General features: G+C 37.0%; 1 protein-coding gene across 1 annotated transcript; it reads left to right on the forward strand.

Moving 5' to 3' along the window:
• The first annotated feature begins 2227 nt into the window (after positions 1 to 2227).
• On the forward strand, positions 2228 to 10397 carry LOC311294293 (tripartite motif-containing protein 16-like protein). Its single transcript, XM_084415095.1, has 6 exons — positions 2228 to 2910; positions 4509 to 4604; positions 4699 to 4932; positions 7940 to 8099; positions 8544 to 8591; positions 8798 to 10397. Exons 1-6 carry the CDS (start codon positions 2338 to 2340, stop codon positions 9316 to 9318), a joined length of 1632 nt encoding a protein of 543 aa, XP_084271221.1. The 5' UTR covers positions 2228 to 2337; the 3' UTR covers positions 9319 to 10397.
• The last annotated feature ends 7247 nt before the right edge of the window (positions 10398 to 17644 follow it).

Here is a 17644-nt window from a genome sequence, read left to right on the forward strand (position 1 = left end):
AATTCTTAATTTGTGGGCACGATATCTATATGCATGCAGGGCTTCGTAATACTTGGATAAAAGTCATATCCAGCCCATTTTCGAATAAATCACTCTTTCTGCAAAACCTTAAACAAGTTCAGGCAGTTAGACACCATTTGTAAATCTCATGCACTCTTTTTGCAAAACTCTAAACACTTTCTCACTCACTAAAACAAATTTTGCACTGTGATGCACTGATGTTGCAAAAGCGGTAAACACAAGTGGCAAAAGTTAAACAAAACTACAACACAGTTGTCATCGTTTACACACAACGACTCAAAATTGTTCACACTTATTTCTAATGATGTGATCAAACCAACTGTACATAATACAAGTCAGTTCAGAGTGCCAAAACTGACTCAAAATGTTGCACTGAATGTTGATACCAACAATGGATGGAAACAATACAAGAGGGAGAGAAGGAAGAGTATGTGTATACAGTTTTTTCTTCCAATTGTTAACATACTAAAATGACATGCACAGCACAATTATTTAAACTGACACACAGATAGCAAAACCCACACACATTATTTTTACACACATTTTGCAATTCAAAATGGAACTTTTTAAATGCACTGAACACGGTTCTCTGCATAAGACACAACAATCTGACATAAAGTCACATGTTTGCCATTTTCAAACACTGCCATTCAAAATGAAACTACATGAGCTAATTGGCCAATACATGACATGTGCCACCTGGCCAAACACCTCAATAGTTAATTGTTAACACTTCAATCTTTTTCAGTTTACTATTTTTTGTGAGCATATTTTTGTTCAGTCCAATGTAAATATATCTGCTGTGCACATGTTGCACTGACTTGTTTGGTGAAAAATTTAAAAAAATGAAATGTTTCAACAGCATGTGTGTGTATCTGCAAATATTTCTGTGCATGTGACCAATCTGAAGAATTTTCTACAATTTGAACTATTTTAGTATTATGGCAAAGCATACTAAAGATGAGAGTGCTTTTCATTATGCCCAACAGTGTGTAGTTGGTTAGACAAAAATCTGATACAGTAATATGAATGAAGTGTGTGCCATTTCGTGCAAAAGTTTGATTTTGAATAAACAGACATTCAATATATTCAATATTCAGTACAATACTATAGTTGCAGTACATACAGCATATAATTTATTCACCTTACTGTAAGTTGTCATTACTACTTGCTAAATTTGTTTACTTTGTTGCAATATACTTTTTTTCTGTAACTGTATGCTTTGGATTATTTGTTCTTAATTTTTTTATGTAGTGTCTAATGAATGATCTAGAGTGTTTAGAATTTTGACTTGCTGTGTGTATGATCTGAAAGCATTGTTTGATTTTGAGCACAGATAAAATGGTTTTGAGCCAATTGTTAGATTTTGCCAGAAGAGTAAGAGGTCCCCTGAATGTAGATTGAAAATTTGGTTTTGTGTTTAAGGTTTTGAGAAAGTGAGTGATGGTTTCTAGAAATGTGTTTTAGCAATTCAGAAAAACTCTAATGCAGCGCTTTAGCGTCTTTATCGGGAGAAAGCAACGTGCATGGAACGGAAAAGGCTTAAATGAAACGCGTTTGTCTCTGGATCAAAATAACCGTAAAAGACCCTGAGCGCTAGTAATGTGTACCGCTCTGTTGTTTTGGGCCTGTTTACACCTGGTCACTTCATGTGTTTTCTCTGATCGGATAGCTGAAGACCAGGTGTAAATGCTCTCCGATACGCATTCGCGATGGATTTAAATCCGATCGATCAAACCACATCAGGAGGAGGTCTGGGCCGCATTCCAGACAAAACTAGACAAGTCTAAATGCATGTGGTTGTTGATGTAAATTTTACTCCTCCCAAAAATGCAAAAAAAAAAAAACATTTGCGAGCGTGTTATAGGCTATATGACATGTTATAGCCCAGCCTGATCTCATGAAATGCGTCTCTATAACACGCATTGTATTTATCGTGCAATTTAGCAAAAACTAATTTTCGCGTGCAAACTACTGCAAATAAAACTGAAAGTAAGGCCCAACACGGACGGAATTGAGTCATAAAAAACTGAATTTACTGTATAACACGGAATTTAACGGATTGATTGATTCATGTGCTTGGAACACGTAATTACAATGTCTTCGACTCCACTTGAAGAGCACATAACTGTGACAGCAGTAAAGTGACTCTCCTTCACCAGGAATGAGGAAGCTGCTTTACGGACACTCCTGTTTTACACACGTCACTCAAACACAGAAGCAGGAAACTATTTCAACTCCTCAGTTCAGAGAAACTGAAACTGAATTATTGTTGAGCCGTTGTGTGTTTGTGTCTCTCTGTATTCATGCAGTAAAATGGCAGAAGCCAGAATTTCTCAGGATGAGTTCACGTGTCCGGTGTGTCTAGATCTCCTGAAGGATCCAGTGACCATCCACTGTGGACACAGTTACTGTAAGATCTGTATTACAGGCTGCTGGGATCAGGAGGATGAGAAGAGAGTCTACAGCTGCCCTCAGTGCAGACAGACCTTCAGTCCAAGACCAGCTTTAGCTAAAAACACCATTCTGGCTGAAATGGTGGAGAAACTGAAGAAGACTAAACTTCCTGCTGACTGTTACGCTGGAGCTGGAGACGTGGAGTGTGACGTCTGCACTGGAAGAAAATGCAAAGCCGTCAAGTCCTGTCTGGTGTGTCAGGAATCCTACTGTCAAACTCATTTTGACCGTCATGAGGAATTTCACTTTCGTAAGCCACACAAAGTAATTGATGCCACTGGACGACTGCAGGACATGATCTGCCGTGAACATGATAAAGAGCTAGAAATGTATTGTATTACTGATCAGCAATGCATTTGTGTGTGGTGTAAGGAGTGTGAACATAAAAACCACAACACTGTATCAACTGTAGCACAGAGGATAGTGAAACAGGTATGAAGTGAGAGGGATTGATCACACAGAAATGAAAGTGCTGTCTTCATTTACGGTTTTACTTACTTTCTGTTGTGGAATGTAAAATATGGTATTTTGAAGAATGTCTCCTATATTCTAGTCTATACATTGAAAGTCAATGAGGTACAAAAGTTTTAAGCTCCAAATAGAAGAAAAAAGCACAAGTAATCTAAACAACTAGTGGTTAAAAAAAGAAGTACGCTAAGTGTATTGACATGCACTTTTAGTGTACTTCAAATTAAAAGTGTATTTTAAAAAACCTGTACTTGCAGATAATATAATATTGAGTGCATTTAAAGAGAGTAAACTTTCATAAGTTTAAACTTTCAACAGTAAACTGTTTCATAAGTACACTTTATAAGGTAAACTTTTTATAATGTAAAGTATTACTTTAAAGTACATTTTAATATTTAATTTAACAAGTTTGTTTGCCCATAAAATCTTTAAGATATTAGGTTAAACTTATTTGGCTTGCTGTCCACTGAAGAGGGGCTCGATGAAGCAGCTTCAACTCGAGCTTTGATATACCCCCCCAGTGGCTAAAAGTAGGATATGATAATTGAAGGGCAAGGTACCTGAGATGAAGGTGGAGTTTGGGGAGGTGGAGGGATACTGGAACAGCTGATGCAAGAGAGAGGTAAGCGGCTGCTTATATACTCAGGCTGTTGATTGAAAGATTAGATGGGCTCACTCCTCCCTAACTTGCGTTTAGGAACTTCATATAAAAAAAAAATAAAAAAAACAAGGAACTCCCGCACACTATCAATACTTGCAAATGAGTATCAACGTTTCGGTCTCACAACCTTCATCAGGCATATTAATTTAACATAATTAATATTTCAATTTAACTCGATAGAATTATGAAATTACATTATATACTTAAATCCTACTTCAAAAAGTCACTCTTAAGTTCAACTAATTGCTTTAAATTTAAATGTAATCTATACCACATTTTCATTTAATAGCAATTAACATGCAATTACATGTCTGAAAACATACGTTCAGTTCACACTTATTTAAAAATTGTATTCTTTTAAATAATATAATTTCCATAATAAGTACACTTTTTAAAAGTATGCTTCTTTTAAAATAGCCAAATTTTGATACACCAATCAAATAAAATCATTGATCAACTCATGTATGTGGAGCAAAACAAATATGATGACATCAACAACATCAAACTTCACTGGTGCTTGTGTCATGACATCATGATGTTTAGTCATGTGACTGTGATGTGCAAGAACCAATGAGGTTTGATGTTACTGACTTGTCACCATCTATTATTTGTCCTCTGTAAACAGCTGAGACATTCTTCAAAATATCTTCTGTTGTGTCTCACAATAGACAGAAAGTCATACAGGTTTGGAGTGACATGAGGGTGGGTAAATTATGATATAAAACTGGGCACTGATGAAATACTACAGACATTCATTTCAGGAAACCATGAATCAGTGGTTTGAACCAGACAGTAAAAACTTACCATGCAAGACCTTTACCCACTTTACCAATTCTGGATTCATAATGTTTGTGTGCTAGTAGTTTTATATGTAATTTCCTGTAATTGGTTTGTCCTCCAGAAACAGCTGAAGGAGACGCAGATGAAGATCCGTCAGAGAATCCAGCAGAGACAGAAAGATATTCAGCAGCTGAGAGAGGCTGTGGAGTCTCATAAGGTGAGTCTGGAGAAGAAGAGAAGTTTGAGATGTCTCAGTTTGGACTCGTCTCGTCTCAGTCCTGCTGAAGCCATTGTGATGTGTGTCTTAACAGTGTTCTGCACAAACAGCAGTGGAGGACAGTGAGAGGATCTTTACTGAGCTCATCCGCTCCATTGAGAGAAGCCGCTCTGAGGTCACACAGCGGATCAGAGATCAGGAAAAGACTGCAGTGAGTCGAGCTGAAGAACGACTGGAGCGACTGGAGCAGGAGATCAATGATCTGAGGAAGAGAGATGCTGAGCTGGAGCAGCTTTCACACACACACAATCACGTCCATTTCCTGCAGGTAACAGAGATCTAGAAGAACAGGATCATAGTGGACTTGAGCAAGATTCTGCTTCATGAAATGAGCCGTTGACAGAGATGTTGTCAGGAATTCAGTCAGATTCAGTCAAGTGTTGTGTTATCATATAATCATCCGTCAGACTCTCAGCTGATCATCTTCTGTTTAAAGAGATGATACTTACAAAGCCCTGGGAAATTTACAATTAAATATTAAAGGGATAGTTCACCCAAAAATGAAAATTAGCCCATTATTTACTAACCCCTTACACAAATGCATCGCTTCGCTTCAGAAGGCCTTTATTAATCCCTCAATATTTTCAACAATTGTCTCCAAATTGGGTCAGGTGATCTTCAAAGCTGATAAGATTGATTTTTATTTCCATAACTGTTTACCTCTAACACATTGATGAATTTGTCCATGAAGACTCCAAACAGAAAGTGAGGCTGCATATTAACAATACTTATAAAAACCAAACAAAACCTGAACTTGGGATCCTTAAGAGTCCTTGTGAAGTTTCAGTGCCACTAACCAGTCAAAAGACATGATGTTTTATAAACAAAGTTCGGGAGGAGCACGTTCAAATAATCAATCAACCAATCTATCAATCATCTCATCAAACAATTACCATGTCTACCCTATCAGCATGAGAGGAAGCATATATATATATATTCACTCTGTCAACTCACCTAACTTCCTTGACAGTTTCAGCATCCCTCCACCACCCCGACTGCTCACCCTTGGCTTGTTCTTTCACAGCCAGGAATACGGGGGGAGTACTCTGGGTTCGGGCCGAATACCGAGCCCGGAGCCCTCTCCTCGGACAGCATGCCAAATACGCATTTATTCTATCTGACTTATTTGTAAGTGTGAACTAGTGAAATATGATGGTCAATCAATCTACTTGTAGCCTTTGAACTGCTTTTCTTCAAATCTTCTCAACATGCAAATGTTTTAACATCCAAACCACCTGGAAAGTTCACACATAGTCTCTTGTGAAAAAGAAGTGTGCTTAATTGAATGTGCATTTGTAGTTAATTATTTCAAAACTTATATATATATATATATATATATATATATATATATATATATATATAATTATTTTTTTTATTTTTTTTAAACTGGACTTGCAGATAATTAAATATTATTAAAATAAAGGTACAATTTAAAATATACACTTTTATGACTATTGTGACGGTTTAGCAGAGGTAGACAGCAAGACGAAGAAGATAAATGCAAAAGACATTACTAACAAATTAAACAGTGTCTATGTGAGAACTGTTTTTTAACACACTTTAAGTAGTCTTTTAAAAAGCGCACTTTGTAATAATGTCAAACTAAAAGTTTCAATTTGTACATTTTAAATCATTATGTTAAATAATCTTTTGTCATGTTTAAAGAAGTGCACTTATTTTAATGTGTTGACTAACATACTAAAGCTCAAAGTACTTGATTATAATTAAAACTGTAGTGTATTCAATACAATATTTGAAATTAAACAAATAAGTTTCAATAGAAATTACATTAAAGTTTACATTACATTTTAGTTTATCATAAATGCTGGTCATTCAGCAGTAACTAACCATTCAATGACAGTAGAAGTAATTATGAAATAACATACAGATACTTAAAGGGATACTTCAGGATTTAGCATTAAGCTTTGTATTAGTAGAAAACCTGTAGTATTTTCGAATTACCGTGCTTTCCACCCTCATATTCCCCTGAGACGAGAGATTTATGTATTTTTTGCCAGGAAAAAATCCTCCGATGACGCAAAAATCGTCATTTTGTGTCATCTGAGGATTTTTTGGCCAGAGGCTAAAGACTACAGCCAGTAGTAGGGGCTGTCCCGCATGTTTTCAACCCGCCCATAGAGGGTGGGATCTCACTCACAGAATGTACAGTGTCAGCCATCTTTTTTTGGAACCTAAGCTAGCAGGCTCTTGTTCTGTGGAGAAAGCTGAGTAGTAGGAGAAAGCTAAGTAGTAGGGGTTACCATCCTCTTTTTCCCGGACATGTCCGGCCGTCGAGATCGTCCAAAATGTCCAGGATTCGGCCTTTGCTTTCTGCAGTCGCCATTCATTGTTATTGCACACCTTTTGTTTCAATCTAACTGAATTAATTCCGATTGGTGAATCTGAATGTAGTGTTTACATGAACGCTAAACAAGTGATCGGTTGATGTGCGTTTTAACATTGCTAAGAAAATTCCCGCTCCTCCGTGAGAGATACGAGACCGGTGCGTCTCACAGGTGCCGCTCATCAGTAATCACGCCACCGGCCTCGCGTCATTCTCCCACGGCCCTCAGTCTCATCCTGCTCGCCACAGTTAACATAATGAATGGCGACTGTAGAACGCAAAAGCCGAATTCCGGACATTTTGGGCGATCTCGAAATCCCGGGCAGACTCGTCGTCACAGAGACTCACTAGTAGCCTAGCGCTCTCTTACCGGTAGGCGTGGCTTGGGAGTGGCCTCCGTCGGGCAGCAAAGCAAGTGCATTCTGGGAGTTGTTGTCTTTCATCCACATGAGCCAAAAATACATTTACTCCAAATTCAAAAATAATTTCACATTTCTTCTACATAAATGACCCATTTTAAATACACATTCATCTTTCCAGAGGTGAAGTATCCCTTTAAATCCTACTTAAGTTGGTCAAAAAGCTCTCTAAATATTAGCTAATTGAATTGAATATACATTTAGTTTACATTTACATTTAGACATTCATTTAATTAAAATAATTATTTTAATTATAATTTTTAAAATAAGTGTCTGAAAGCATTGCATTCAATCTACTCTCTCTCTCTCTCTATAAATTATATTATCATTAAGTGTCAAATACTAGAGATTGTAGCATTAAATAATGAATATGAGAAGAATGTGGCTGATTGTGTGAAAGTGCTGGATTGAGGCGAGTTAAAGAGAAGAAAGTAAACAAGAACTGCACAGATCTAGTGCAGGTTATTAGCTGAAGTGTGGAGCTGATGAGTTTTAATTTCTGTTTTCTGTAGAGTTTCCAGTCTCTCTCAGCACCTCCTGAATCTACAGACGAACCCAGTGTTCCCTTCAGCTCTCTCTCCTCTTTTGATGGCATGAGAGAGTCTGTCCGTCACCTGATAGACAAACTGGAGGATTTCTGCAAAGAGGAGATCAAGAAGATCTCAGACGGAGGTAAAGTCCTGCACCTCGTTTATACAGATGTGGGTAGAAAGATCCTAAATCTGAACGTACAACAGTTTCTGAAATATTCCTATGATTTATAAAACGTCCATTTGCACAAAAATAACCTTAAATGCATCTCAGTTTATAAATCACAGTTCATCTTAAATTCAAGTGCAATGTGAACAAGTGCATCAAATCCACCTACAGAACGACCACAAATATCCCTTGATGATTCAGAAATACAGAACTTGTCATCATGGAACAATTGTTTATACACATGACGAAGGATAAAATCTATGTTTTTTAAGATTAATCCGATATCTGTGTTTTATAATTCAGGGCCCTTGAGATTCATCTGCTCTCAGAAATTAGTATATCATACAACATCATATTAGAAATGTCTCAGAAATGAATTTATTTCTTCACGCTGTTCATGTCTGTTTATTTCCTCAGTCACTTTCACCAACATGAATCCCAAGACCAGGAACGACTTCCTGCAATGTGAGTCTCTAAGACAACAAGCAGAAAAAACTCACTGAATGTGTTCATGTTTTTGATGTAGAAGGATAAATAAATCATGTAAATAATGATTTACACAGGATATTTGGTCAGCTGCACTCTGCTAATACATTGAACATTGATTCATGAAGAGTTCCGATACATTAAAAGATCAGATAGATTCATAATTCCTGTTTTCTCTCCATCAGATTCCCATCAGCTCACTTTGGATCTGAACACAGTGAATAAACTCCTCCATCTGTCTGAGAGGAACAGAGTGATTTCTGACACTGGCACAGAGCAGCCGTATCCTGATCATCCAGACAGATTTGATTGTTATTCTCAGGTGTTGTGTGGAGAGAGTGTGTGTGGACGCTGTTACTGGGAGATTGAGTGGACTGGGAGTCGTGTGTATATATCATTGTCATATAAGAGCATCAGCAGGAAGGGACTGGGAAATGAGCGTTGGTTTGGAGGCAATGATCAGTCCTGGTGTTTGGACTGCTCTTCCTCCAGCTACTCTTTCAGACACAATAACATACGCACTGATATCCCTGCGTTGTCCTTCAGCAGAAGAATAGGAGTGTATGTGGATGACAGTGCAGGAACTCTGTCCTTCTACAGCGTCTCTGACACAATGAGCCTCGTCCACACAGTCCAGACCACATTCACTCAGCCGCTCTATCCTGGGTTTGCTGTTGGTTCTCGATCATCAGTGAAACTGTGTTGATGTTTCAGAATAGATTGTAGAGATTTTACCCATAACACTTTGAGCTGCACGATAAATCACTAACAGTGAGATACAGAGACTCTTATTTTAATTCAGTTCAGAGTGCCAAACTGACTCAAAATGTTGCCAACAATGGATGGAAACAATATAATAGGGAGAGGAGGAAGAGTATGTGTATAAAAGGTGGTGAACAATGAGGAAGAGGAAGGGGACGAGAAAGAGCAAGGTGTGGAGAGTGTTGTCAAGCCTGGATCTGGCTTTAGGGTTTTTCCCTTTGCCTGCAGATATGACATTCTCCGGCCGGACCAATATGAAGACATGATGCTGAAGCAGAATCAATCTCTCACTGACCTTGATTTTATGTACTGTAACATGCTTTTCATTTAGAGTTTTTTTTACTGTAACCTTTTTGGCTTTTCCAGTTGGGTCACTGTATTTTCACAGTATGCAAGTGCTGAATATACAGACATTCAATACTATTCAATGTTCAGTACAATACTATACTTGCAGTGCATACAGTAAACACTTTATTCACCTTACAACTGTTGTAAGTTGTACTAAGTTGTCATTACTATACTTTTTTTTACGTAATTGCAAAATGAGTTTACTTTTTTTTTCCCTGTAATTGCATGCTTTGGATTCTGTGTTCTCCATTTTTTGATGTCGTTTCTAATGAATGATCTATAGTGTTTACAATTTTGACTTGCTGTGCTGTGTGTGTGTGTGTGTGTGTGTGTGTGGCATGCTGTAAAATGGTTTGTGTGTCACTAATTTGTGCTCATCAGCCTGATGATGATTGTAACTGCTCTCATATCCTCCATGTGCTGTGGAATTATGAAATGCAATTGACTGTTGATGGTTAGTGCAAGGTCTGTGATGATAGGCCTAATCAGAGGCATGTGCCTCTAGAAATCGTAACTTCATTCACACTGACCTCTGCATTTCAAATGTGCTTGTGTTTATTGTCAAGGATATTTGTGTGCACATATGTTGATCATTTTTAAATTCCCAAATGGATCCCGCTAAACTTTGCCTTGCATTGTTATAAAATGGAAAAGCCCCAATACCCTTCAGCCTTTCACATTGTTTCTCACACTCTGTTTTAAAACAATTGCTTGCAAAACCATTTCTAACTGTTGTGAAACAAGAAACAAAGCGAGCATTTTGACACAATTCTACTTGCACAAGTCAATGAAACCCTCTCACATGCTTTCTAAACTTGCTATTACATGCTGTAATGGTGTCACATCCTAAAGTCCCATGCACGACTCTTAGTGTAATTGTAAATGTTGCTTACTAGTTTTATGAATCTGCAATTTCTGCTGAATTAATTTAAAATTTGACACATAAATTGCACATTAAGTGGAATCTATGGAATCTACAAATCCTGCCCTGAATGTAATGCCCAATCCATGTCCTGATCCATAATGTTCTATATGGATGCATATTTTCTGATAAAATGACAGCCTTCATATACATTAGTTTGTCCTTTTAGAACATTACATACCATAATACAATTAGCTTGACCTTCATCTTTCTTTGGCAAATGAACCATAAGCAATGTCATCCATGTTTTTCAACTAAGATCTGATTCTATAAGCATTAATATTATCTTATTACCAACAGTTAAGATATGGATGCCACTTACTAAATGCAACGATCAAATTAATGACAACTATGTAGACTGACGTTGGTTGAAATTTTTAATTTTTATTTACATTTTGATACACATGCTATTTATATAAATATTATGCACACTATTCTGTAAGCAGTATCTTAGTATTGCATTTCAGGAGTAATGTCAGTATTACTGTAAATAGATTCATTTGACTTAAAAAGAAATATCCAAGGCACATTTCAAAATTAAAAGCCTTCATTCAGCTGCCTATTTTATAACAGAAAACATGAAAAAGTACAAATAATCGGCTAAAAAGCATTTGTGACCGAAATGCATGAATTTCTCTCTCTCTCTCTCTCTCTCTAAAATGTTTCATGTTATGAAACAGCTAGTTGAATATTTTTTTCAATTTTAAAGTGTGCCTTGAATTACTGCTTTTTGGATTGATTTTTTCTCAACCCAACACTGTAAAAACAAACCTATAGAATCTACTCAATAAAACTGAGGTACGATTTGCACTGAATTTGTTTGGGTAGATTTAATCACATCTGTTGAATAAAGACTACCTAAATTTAACAGCTATGATACATAACATTTGTGATTAGTACATTTATACAACTACCCCGACAGCAACATAGTGTCGGCCCAGATCCGGCCCAAATCTGGTACATGTGGATTCCACATAGCCCTGATGTGGGCCAGATCTGGGCCGACACTATGTTGCTGTCTGGGTAAAATAAACTCTTTATTGTTATTGAATGTCTAAAGTACCTTCAGATATAACTCACAGAATTTCTGAACATACCAGATTCTTTTCCGTACGAAGACTGGTTTTATGGTTTCAATGAAATTAATGTGATGCTTTTATAAACAGAAACATTAGGTTTTATTTTTTATCTGCTTGTCAGATTCTTGTCTACCTGAAATCTCTCTTTCTGTCTGTCTCACCCCATATGTTTAACTCACAGACACCCCAACCAAAGCTTACCAGACACTCAAATGCTTTGACCCTCTGACCTTTGAACTCCACTTGAACTGCCCATTTCAAAAGAAAGCAACACAGAGAAGTTCAGAATAATCATATGTTTACTTGAGCAAGTGTCTGTGGTTGCAATAAATTGGACTAATATGCCTGTATGACATGCTCACAGAGTGAAAAGTGTCTTTCCTGCTCCAGGCTTAATGTACTTCAACAATGGCATCTTATACCAATCCCTGACTGGAATGTTCTCCCTGGAGCAGCAACACATGGTGCATTAAGACAGAAGAATGACTCATTTAACTATACTCCTACTGTGTGAATTAAATTTGACCAAGAACAACCCCACTCATTGCTGCAAGTGATAGGAGAAGTGCGTGGGAATCATGGACCGAGGGTTTCTCATAGACTTTTTAAAAGCAGGATCCTAAATCCTGCATCACAAGCCAGTAAAATTTAATAGCCAGAGTGTTGTGCCAATACAATATCTGATTCATGCTAAGTGAGAACAACTCTTCAGTTTAGGCATTTTTGAAACCCATTTACATTTATGAGTATATCCTAAACTCGTATGTCCCAGGAGTTGATTCTGATTAAGACCTTTTGACCAAACAGTCTTGGTCACAAATAAAACGTGTGTATGCACAAATTTAAACTTAAAGTAAGCTAAAATCTACAGCAATGTTCAAATTGATGGTCTTTGATGTGAACTTTTCCTTGTGACAGAGAGTCCGAGTACTGACGGTATTTGGAAATCTAAGCAATTTATGCCGCTCGCCATTCCCAAGTAAAGGATTTGGACGTTGACTGATGCTAATATACAGTGCTGGTCAGAATTATTTGCCACCTTGGTAAATATGATCAAAGATGACTATAAAAAAATAAATCTGCATTGTTTATGCTTTTGATATTTTAGAAGAAAAAAGAAAAGCAAAAATCTAACCTTTTATTGAAGTAAAGTGGGGGAAAATCACATTATGAAATAAATGTTTTTCTCCAAAACACATTGGGAACAATTATTTGCCCCATTTTGTTAAATACTTTTTGCAACCTCCTTTATCCAAGATAACAGCTCTGAGTCTTCTCCTATAATGCCTGATGAGTTTGGAGAACACCTGACAAGAGATCAGAGACCATTCCTCCATACAGAATATCTCCAGATCCTTCAGATTCCCAGATCCATGTTGGCGCTTCTTCTCTTCAGTTCAGCCCACTCATTTTCTATAGGGTTCAGGTCTGGGGACTGGGATGGCCATTGCAGATGCTTGGTTTTGCGCTCAGTGACCCATTTTTGTTTTGATTTTGATGTTTGTTTTTGGATTACTCTCCTGTTGAAAGATCCAAACATGGCCCGTTATAAGATGTCTAGCAGAGGTTGTCAGGTTTAGATTTTTTATCTGTTGGTATTTGATGTATGTTGCCATGTATCTGAACAAGATGTCCAGGACCGCTGGCAGAAAATTAGGCCCACAGCATTAAATATACAGCAGAGTGTTTCATTTTACACATGGGGTAGGTTTTTATCCCTGTGAACCAAACCTCACAAAGTGTTTTTGCTGCCTTTATACGATTTTTTTTTTTTTTTTTTTACTTCTAGGTCACCGTCATTTTGCCAAGTATGGATCCTGGAACTGGATATTGTCCTAACCCTACTTATCCCTAAAATCAGAGGGAAATGATAGGTAAATAACAGTGATGTAGAAGCACCTCACCCTGGTTGTAAGCCTAAACTTGACAGAAACTGTAAACTTGTCCCTCAAATCTGATTGGTTGATTGGAATGTTGTACTTGGTCATGCATTCATGAAGGTGCTAAAAATAAAAGTGAATTTGACAATGTTTCATATTAAGGAGAATCCATCCACCATACAGTTTAAATCCACGATATATCCCTTAAGCTTGTTGTTAATGGGGTACAGATATCCTTGTGTCACAGATTGTGACCTATAGTTAATGTGTTAAGCTGGGAATGTTTGGCACGTTGTAGCTCTTACATAAACAGACATTCATTTCCAGGTCATTGTGAGGTCAGAGTGCAGTCATAAGTTCCCAATGGAGGAAACCTGATCAGTGATGTTGGATATTTCAGCACTGAACAACTGGAGAGACGCACGTCTGTCAGTGTCGGTGTTTGTTTATATATATGCTGTGTATATATGTGTGTGTGTTGTGACAATCACATGTACTGTGCTCAGTGTTTCCCTTGGTACAGATGGCAGGCCTCACAACACCACGTCATGATAAATCTTTTGTTTCCTGGTCACAAATATGGGCTGTTGCTTGTGTCAGTGACCCATCTGTAGACTCCCACTGGGCCATTTGATTGGATGAGTTCTTGCATACCCCACATTTGCTATTGTTAAAAAGTGCATCCGACCCCCCCTCAAAATTTTGCAGCATGTCTAGCCGCCTTAGTGAGCTTGAGAGCATGTGGAAGGACACAGTTCCTGGAGCCAAATCTCATGTCTGTCTGAAGCATTACAGGTAGAAAGAATCGAGCGGAAAGGCCAAGGGAGCAGTTAAACACATCTTCTCCTCTGCATTTCTCCACTCCTCACTCTTTCCTGTCTCTCCAAGCTGATCTGTGAAAACAGGAATTATCTAAACTCTACCAGATGAATAAAGAGAGGCTTTTCAGAAGGTTTCAGAAGGTATAAAGCTTAGTTATCAAACCTACTGATTTTATCTTGGTTTGAATATTACAAGTACTTTTGGCTCTTTAGTTTAATAGGTCTCAATTTATAAAATTAAAAGGAAACAGTTAATATAGGATGCAGAAACTATCAATTCAGGCCAATATTTTCTGGATAGTGGACATTTCTAAAAATTTGAAAGATGGCTGTATTTAACTAATAGTTGCGGCTTTAAAATATGACTGAATGAATCCTGTTAAAATAAAAGGTAACTCTTTATTTTAATAGTCCACTTTAGACATTCTTCTAACAGCATGTCAGTAACTTTGCAACTGCATGTCATCTACAAGTCATTAGAGTATTCGCAGACTGTCTGCCCAATATCTGCTAACACTTTTTCATTCTACTGAAACTGTTCAAGAATGTCAACTTATTCTAACCCTAACCTTATAACCTAACAGTCTACTAATACTCTAATGAGAGTTATTTGACATGCCATTGCAAAGTTACTTAAGTTAGTAGGGTGTCTAAAGTGGAATATCGAAAAATAATGAAACGGTTAAAATGATACAAAAATATCACATTTTGAATACATATAATTTGTGTCAGAAGACATCCACCCATTCATCTTCCAAATTTCTTGTCCTTGTAGGGTTCTAGGGATCCCAGCATCTTGGGCTTGAGGGAAACATCTCGGATGGATTGATTGCAATAGACTTGTTTTTCATAATAGTTGTAAATAAATGTGATCATTTATTGAATATTGGTGTCTTTTAATTAATCCATTAGAGTTAATGTCATGTTAAGCAATAGACTAAGATAAGCCACTTTGTGTTATAGCTAACATCACCTTAGTTGTAGTAAAATCAACTAACTGCATGTTTGTTTAGGTTTACGGAGGACTGAGCGCTGAGCGCTGAATCTGCAACAAGTTTAAACATATTAAAAAGTGAGCATTGCTTGTGCTTCCAGACATCCGTTTCACCTTGTTTGCCCGAATCCATCATCCCATCAGGCAGTGAATCAGCTCTCTCAAACGAATGGTCCACTCATCTGTTCCTGTGAGTGCTGGAGATAGATATGTTTGCATTCAGAGATCTCTTGTATTATTCGGTCTTTTGGAGAGGACAATTAATTCCAGTTCCAATACAGACTCTGTCTAATACTGTTTCCTGTGCTCCTGGCTTGACTATGAGTGGCTCTCCCAAAATGCACACACACATTAGATTCGGCCGAGGTCAGCTTTATTATGGAAGTATTCGATGGGCTAAAGTGGGTACATTCCGGAACCCAAGGCCAGCTGTTTTGGTGCCCTGCTCGGCCTCCTAATTGGGCCTTATGTTTGAGTGTCCCTTGGTTGAGTGAATTAGAGGTCCTTGTGTTGTTGTACAGGAGCCAAAGGCCTGTGCTGGTGTGTATGTGTGTGTGTCTGTGTGTGTAACTGGCTCTGTTTTGGGCTTGTGATCTAATTACCGGAGATAATTGCTTGGACCTGGCTCCGGTTACAGACAGGCACTTATGCTAGCTCTCTCTCTCCATCTCTTTCTGCATCTCCCAGTCTCTATCTTCCCATATTGCTGTGAAAGGAACTATTTGTCTGATCTCCTATAAGCATAGTCATAAAGTTGTGGAAAGGTCTCTGTCTGAACTGCTCATGACCTTGGTCACCTAACAGGCCAGTCTCAGATCAGGACACCGGAGTGTCTGCCCTTCCCCCTTCATGGAACATGTGAGATGAACCATCTTTAATCAGTATTTTTGTGCTTTAAAAAAACACTGGATAAATATGCAATTCCTGGGAAACTGGCCTTTGCTTGTTGTGTTAGGTACAAAGAAAGAGAAAAGATGGGGTAAGATGACCTTACCTTATTTCTTTTTTTTCTATTGACCATAGATGGCACAAAATCTCACCTCAACACATCTGATAAATGGCTATGCTCTTGATTTTGTCATATCATCTGAATATAAACATTTGTATATTTAGTCTGTTAAAATACTTTGGAGAATAATTGGTCCAATGTTGCATCTCCTTATATAGCGATAAGTGGCATTGTATTACGTTGAACGACAATTTTTGTATCTATTTGTTAATGAGAGATTTGTGGGCACAATAATTGTTTTTTTATATTTGTAAATATATATATATATTTTTTTTTAAGTATGTAAAATTTTACTGGGATTTGTCAGTTGTCAAAACAATTCTAAATAAAATTGTGCGTGTAGTAATTTACATTAATGACTCTTTACAGTGTATATATACAGCCTAATTTAAAAGACTTTCTTGAATTTACCTGGACTGACTTAAAAATTACACATTTTATGTTTAACTTCAGGGACCTCTTTATCTTTGAATGATTTTACATTTTGTGCTATAACAACTAAATTAGGAAACACTTTATTTTACAATGTCCTTGTTACACTTATTGCATGTATTTACTAATAACTATAAATCATGAATTATTACATGAATTATTACAATTATTACAAACCAAACCCTAATAGTAACACAAACCCCAGGAAGAACATGTAATTTTTTAATATTACTCAGTACTTAGATGTATAATTACACAGTAACAAGCACACCTTAATGTTTCTATTTATTTCCCATAACAAATTGGCTGATGCATCATCATCCTGCACATTATTAAAATAAATGTATAAATGTAAAAAAATTATAAATTTGAATCTAAATTATATCTAAATATGTTACAATTGTTCTTATGGGGAGCTTCTTTCCCCATCTTTCAATTCTTTGTTTCGTTTGTTTGAATTCTTTATGTTCACTAAACGTAAAATGCCTCATTCATTCAATCAATTCTTCAAGGCAGCTAGATTTCTTTTTCAGCAAATTTCAATTAGTTAAATTTTTCTAGCTTTTATATGGGCTTATAGTTTTAAAAGACACTTCATTTGTGAAATGAACTATGCTATCTTTTTTTACTTTGTTTTTGAGGCAGAGACCTAACAAAGCAAATATATCTGGTATAATGGTTGTATGTGGACCTCAACACTCAACACACAAACCTCAAGAACAGTGAAAGTCAAATGTAATAAATGTAAAAAGATGAGCTGTAAACATCAGCACACTAATATTTAC

The sequence above is a fragment of the Rutilus rutilus genome (genome assembly GCF_951802725.1).
Source record: "Rutilus rutilus genome assembly, chromosome: 7".
Taxonomy (NCBI): Eukaryota; Metazoa; Chordata; class Actinopteri; order Cypriniformes; family Leuciscidae; genus Rutilus; species Rutilus rutilus.

Bases quoted from the DNA above. Each gene is read 5' to 3' on its own strand.
- LOC311294293 (XM_084415095.1), top strand. From the start codon at position 2,338: ATGGCAGAAGCCAGAATTTCTCAGGATGAGTTCACGTGTCCGGTGTGT. The intron at 4,605-4,698 runs GTGAGTCTGGAG...GTGTCTTAACAG, and splicing joins AGGCTGTGGAGTCTCATAAG to TGTTCTGCACAAACAGCAGT. The intron at 4,933-7,939 runs GTAACAGAGATC...TGTTTTCTGTAG, and splicing joins ATCACGTCCATTTCCTGCAG to AGTTTCCAGTCTCTCTCAGC.